Here is a 6,505-nt window from a genome sequence, read left to right on the forward strand (position 1 = left end):
CTGAAGAGAGCTGGGAGCCAGGGTGGAGTCACCCAAACCTCGGGGGAGGGCCAACACCCGCCGGTGCTTTCACGCGGCTCGGCTCGCCCCGGGCCGGGCGCGACGCCTCGAGCTGGAGGCCGCTGCGCCATGAGGCGAGGCCAACGCCTCAGGGACGCCCCACCTCCGCGCTCACCCACTGGGCGGTGCGCTCGGCGGTGGACTTGTAGTGCCTGGCGCAGGCGTAGTACGCGCGGGCGCTGCGGCTGCGCGGCCACCGCTCAGCCATGGCGGACGAGGAACTGGAGGCGCTCCGGCAGCAGCGGCTAGCCGAGCTGCAGGCCAAGCACGGGGTAAGGCGCGGGGGTACCCGCCCCGCCGCCGCTCCAGCAGTGCTCCCGCTCCCTGCCGCCGGGCCTGGGAGAGGCGGGTGCTTGCCGCTTGCGGCAGGGCCTGTCCCTCTGCCCGGGCCTCTCTCGGGCGTGTGTGGCGGCCGCCTCAAGAGCGCAGGAAGGCGCGCGGGGGAGAGGAGGGGGCGCGCCTTGAGCAGGCTTCTCCGCGAATAAAGGCGTCAGCGGGAGGCCGAGGGGAAGCGGGAAGCGGCCCGGCCGTGCCCGGTGCTTTGGCGGGAAACGTCGCCGACTGCGGCCTCGGCGACTGGCGCCCGGCGGGGGGCCGAGGGCCCGCCGGGCCCCCACGGCCATCTCCTCTGCTGTTGCATAAGGAGGCATCGCCCAGGCGCTGTGGGCTTGCCTCCTGCTACCTGCCTTGGGTGCCCTGGCTGCTGCCTTGGAAGGTTCAGCACATAACCTTTCCCTCCCCTGACCTTTTCCCGTGCCACTCACCATTTTATGGGTTACGGTCATCAGTCTTTTCAGTCATCTCTGTGTTCAGAGCTGAAGTGTATCAGTCTGCTCCACTGTTCCTGTGAAGGGATCTTCCATACCTTTGATCAACCATCTCTGTATGGTTTCCTGTTCTGCTTTCACACTTCGAAATGTTACCTATAAAATTTGAGGTGCAGATTCAACATAAAGTTCATTTTTCCCCTCTTTTTTTATTATTTGCTTCTGAACAGTCATCTCAGCTGCCCATTTTAGTCCCAAAATACCATGCTAGGATCGTGTTTTCCTCTGAATTGATAAATACAAAGTGTTACATTGCATTTCATTTGTCCTTAGCTTACTTTAGTGGGTTTGAAATGCTTTTGTCTGTTTTTTGTGCTTTGGGAAAGTTTATTATCTTAGGCCTATTGGGAAGGCCTTTTAATGTTCAAACCTACAACAATCTGTGGATAGATCCAGTAGTGCTAGTCATCACACTAGTTTGTTTGCATTACTGCTTTGTGAGGAAAGCATAGTATGGCATATTTATTTGCTAGGGTAGCAGATTCTTTTCAGGATCTTGTCCATGGTCAGGCAGGTTTAGCTTACATTGACTCTGCTGCTGGAATATTTAAATTTACTGTCCTGTGTGAAATGTTTTTGGATTATCATATTTATTCTGATCTCATTCTTTAGGATCCTTCTGGTGATCCATCGCAACAGGAAGCAAAACAGAGGTATAAATGAGAACTGTTGACTTTTGCTCTTAAACTGTTTTGAACCGTTTACTTTTTTTGAGTATTTAATTTCTTGGGTATACTCAGCTGAATTTTTTTTGTTGTTGGAAAAGCCACCAACAAAGAAGCTGAAATGTCAAAGATTTCATCCAAGGATAGGTAAAATCTGATGGATCTGAGTGTGGCTCCCACGCCATGACTATATTGGATGATCTACAAAAGAGCTGTCAGGCAGTCTGAACCCTGAGTGGCTGGGCAGGGCGAGGGGGGGCATGTGGAGGAAAGATGTAGTTTACTGTTTTGTGTATATTATTTTAGGTGTTTGAAATCCCACTTTTAATGTGTGGTTAATTTTTCATTACAGGGAAGCAGAGATAAGAAATACGATTTTAGCTCAAGTTCTTGATCAAGCAGCTCATGCAAGATGTAAGTACCCAAGTCATTTTCTAATTAAAAAAAATCTCATCTAGTGTACTCTAGTGCTGCTCAAGTCAAGCACGTACATGGTTTTGTAGAGGCCAGACTAGAAAAATGTTGTTGTCAATGGGAAAATGAAACTGTTACAGCTTTTCAGTTGGTAATATCAGTGATTGGAGGGGAGGGGTTAACTGACATCTGAATTATGTTAATCAATTTTTCTTTTTAATTAATAGTAGGAATTATAGTGAGAGTCAAAATTAGTCAATCTAATTAGGAGCAAGTATTAAAAAGAAATACAACTATCTTGTATCTTTATTTTATATACATGAAAATTTCTTTTTCAATTTATTTCATGACCCTGGCATGAAGAAGACTGTTTCACAGGGACATTTGTCACTTTTTAGTTACTAGTGAAGGTATTTGAGTATGTTTTAAAACAAAATGAACAGAGCCTATTTTTGTTGCAGTAAGCAATTTAGCTCTTGTGAAACCAGACAAAGCAAAAGCAGTAGAGAATTACCTTATACAGATGGCAAGATTTGGACAGCTAGCTGGAAAGGTGAGTTATGTTTTCTACTTCTTTCTCGTATATATTCATTTTCAAACCTAAGTCACTCTTAAAAAAAATGGATTTTTTTAATATCTGTAAATTAAATAACTGAAAAAGGCAACTGAGAACTTCTAAATTCTATTATATAATTCCATTATATAATTCCATCAAACACCCTTTATAAGAAGGGAAAGTGTGATTCAGTTGTTTGATACTACTACACTCAGAATGTGTTTATATGGCGTTTCTTTTGCTTTCCTAGGTATCAGAACAAGGTTTGATAGAAATACTTGAAAAAGTGAGTCAGCAAACAGAAAAGAAAACAACAGTAACGGTAAGCATAATTTCCTAAATGTAAATTTGTTATAAAATGTAGTAGAAAAATTGGATGTATTGGACCATTTCAGTTCAGGGTAGAACTTCATGTTTACCACCTCTCTTACCTACACTGCTAAGTACAGGGATTAAATCATAGCAGTCCTTATCAGTAGCATAATTTGCAGATAATAGCACCAGGGTATCAGTGTTCTGTTGTGAGACAGGCTACCCTGTGTCCCCAAGGAGGAGACTTGGGAGGGTGGATTGAATGTTCTGCTCGCATGTAATGTATTCATTGTCACATGCGTCCAGTTTGAAAGGCTTGGTCTGTTGGATTTACTGTGACCCTTCTATTTTCACCTCATATATTTCAATTTTAGTTCAACAGAAGGAAAGTATTGGATTCTGATGAAGAGGATGATTACTAATACTACTGTAAGACTGTCTGCCAAACAAAAGCCTGGAAAAGGCAAGATACTGTTATCGGGCAGAATGTAAGATCTGAAAATGTTTACGCTTCTTTTTTTTTTTTTATAAAAAGGCCAACAAATGAACTTCTCTTGTAAAATAAATCTGCGAAGGGGATTTTGTAACTTAAATTTTTGTAGTATAAGAGGCCTGAACAGCGTGGCGTTCCCCACTGCTTTGTTAGCATGAACATTTTGTTGCCCCTTACTCGGTGTGTAAGCTATGCTTTCAGCAACTGCACACACTTAACTTGCTGCTATTGGAGGTACCATAACATGAGGATGAGCTAAGTGTAAAGCTGGGAACAGCCACTCCCTCTAGGAGTTTAAAGACTTAACCTCCAGGCTGTAAATCACAGAAGTGTTAGAAATGAGATTTCCTGAGCCCCTCAAGGAGGCCTATCCAGACTCATTGGCTCTGGAGTCCTTACTGGAAATTTATAAAATAAAGTGAAGGTACCAAAGTAGTGTTTGGATCAGAGGACTTCATATCAGGCAGTCTGTGTAAAGAAATTGTAACCAACATACAACGGAACTGTTCCCCTGTGAAATGATCAAGCTATCTCAAAAAAAGCAAGTTAACTGTGTAATACATCACTGTTTAGACACTTGATATCGTATATTCTTAAAACTACCTCCATTTTTATTAAATGGCTGGAGTCTTTCTTACCTTGGGGGGAAAAAAAAAAGGACCTTTTTCCTAAACTTTCTGCAACTCCTGCATGCATAAAGTAAAACTGACTTGTGCTATACGTTAATTCAAAAATATGGTTATGGAAATATGTAGGATAAATACTGTAACGTGCCAATAAACACTCTACCATCACAAAACCCTTTCTGACATAATTTAACAGGAACATGTATGATCCCAACTGCAGTGTTTTTTTGGAACAGAATAAAATCGTTTAAAGTGAGTACTAGTGGGTGTTTTTCCTCTTGTGTGAAAAATAATTTAAACAGTTGGTTTTGTTTTATTTGGACTAGACTGGGCATTTTGCTTGTCTATGTTTGTAATTAGGGTTCCATAAATTTAGCAGTACGGTGGGTTAAATTTCTTTAGACTGATGACCCTTTACCGGTGTGAAGAGTTTCAAACCAAGGTGTGGTGATAAATGGTTTAGAAGTTTTCCTCTTAGGAGTACAGATAAACCCTAACCATCCATGCTTCACATTCTTATTCCAAAGTTTATAAAATTCTACTTGTAACAACATAAGCTTTATTGCCTTGCTGTTCTAAAATGACTGTTCCAGAATCTCAGTTGTCAAAACTGTGAAGTAATGCTTTGGATTGATTTTAACTTACAAGCTTTTGGAGATTAAACTAGACTGTACAGTAACATGCTTTGCAGACAAATTGTAAGTGTCATGAAGTTGACTTCAGTATATTTGCACTACAGGTTGCTAGGGGAAGCTTCCAAGGGTACTCCCTTCAAATCCTTCCTCAATGTAGCCTTTGATCATAATATCTTTGAATATTTTGGTATTTTTAAATTGTAAGCTCTGTTAAGCATGTCAAAGGAAACTTGCAAACTATTTAACTCACCTAAGTAATTTGTTAGTCATCATCTTTCCATCATTTAAATTATAGTGGAACTGTTGGGCATTCAAGTGTTTTTTTTTTTTAATATACATCCAAAATGCCTGGAAATAAGCTTTATCCTAGACTGAACACTGAATAAAACTGAAGCATGTTTCAGTCACTAAAGTAGCCTCGGGTTCACAATGACAACTGTTCTGATACTGTAACAGAATAGAAAACTCAGATTAATTCTCATAAATTTACACTTTCTTTATAAAACTCTAAAGAAAAAAATATTCTCATGTCAGATGTCTTAAAATAGCGATTTTGTTAAAAGATACAGTAGGCAAGATGCACCAAGTCTGCATTGCCTTACTAAGCTACTACGTGGGGTTTTCTGCAAATTGTATATTTCAAAGGCAAGCGCTACTTTAACACTTAGCCAATTCTTAAATTTTAAGAGTAAAATGTAACCAATAATTATATAACCATTCATATCAAAGCTGAAACTTGGGAGTGTTGCAGCTGTGTCATCGCTTGCATAGAATACCACATGTTTAAACTGTAACAGTATCGAACAAGTTGTTTTCCTTAACCTATTGTATTCAACATTTGTTTTTAATAGAAAAAAGCAAGTATCTAAATTCAGAGTTCACATCCTCTGATACTTATTTCTAACCCTTTTCAAAGGTATTTAATAAGCTATCTTAAAATTTGTTTCTAAAGCTATTCAACCACACTATGCTTGAACTTAGTGTCACTGTGCTAACCTATATTCTGTAGTTACAGCAGTATATTCTGTACCTATCCCCTGTAGCACATTATCACTGGTATTATAAAGCTAATAAACTGATTTTTCTCATCTATATTGTCAAGAAGTCTTAAGACAAGAATCATTTAGTTAAATGCATAGTAGAATTAAAACACAAGCAAAATTCTCTTTATGTAGTTTGGAAGTGAGATCTATGAAAGTTTACTTTTACCTTAAACTTCGTAAATAACTTCTAGGTTATTTTTGCTACAGGTAAGGATAAGTGACTTACTCTAGGTTACCTTTATACTGCCACAAGAAGCAAAAAAACTCATTCATATCTCTTTCCTCTTGGTTATTTGGCTTCTAATAGCTGAACATCCATCCTACTTTTTTTCAATGAAATGTAGAGCTAGAGAAGGAAGTTATGTTCTGTTTCACTAACAATTCTATATTGTATACCTCTATGCTTTAAATCCAAACCCACACAACCTAATAATAGTAAACCAAGAATGCAGGAGGGAAGAAGGTAATATTGAACTTGAGAGTAAATTCCAACAGATCCCTCAATTTACACACAGACACAAGGTGAAGTCTTCAAATGCCTACAAAAACAAAAGCAAGGAACTCTGCATAAAAGACTCAATGCTTTGAAAAAAGCACTCAAAGAAAATGGCACTTTCAAGAGTTATTTTACTATTTTTTTTTCTTTCCATCATTTGGCACAAATCCAAGGCACATCAGAAAATCAGATGAACTCATAAATTATTAGAAAAATAAACACATGACCCTCATCTCCAAATGTCAGTATGTGCACTTACTGCACATTTTACCTCTTAGATTAAAAAGTTACTTGAAAAAAATCACCAGTATGTCTTCCAGCTTTGTACTTTGCCAGGCAGTTTAGTAATACCACAGTTAAAAGAAACAGAATTATTCA

The 6,505-nt window shown here is 39.8% G+C and overlaps 1 protein-coding gene across 1 annotated transcript; it reads left to right on the top strand.

Moving 5' to 3' along the window:
- Nucleotides 1-266: 266 nt before the first annotated feature.
- On the top strand, nt 267-3,576 carry PDCD5 (programmed cell death 5; the record flags this gene model as incomplete). The annotated part of the gene is made up of 6 exons (XM_082005702.1): nt 267-332; nt 1,500-1,540; nt 1,905-1,966; nt 2,428-2,519; nt 2,773-2,844; nt 3,209-3,576. 6 exons carry the CDS (start codon nt 267-269, stop codon nt 3,254-3,256), a joined length of 381 nt encoding a protein of 126 aa, XP_081861828.1. The 3' UTR covers nt 3,257-3,576.
- Between the last annotated feature and the right edge of the window lie 2,929 nt (nt 3,577-6,505).

The sequence above is a fragment of the Phaethon aethereus genome, assembly GCF_964289735.1.
Source record: "Phaethon aethereus genome assembly, chromosome: 13".
NCBI classification, from domain to species: domain Eukaryota; kingdom Metazoa; phylum Chordata; class Aves; order Phaethontiformes; family Phaethontidae; genus Phaethon; species Phaethon aethereus.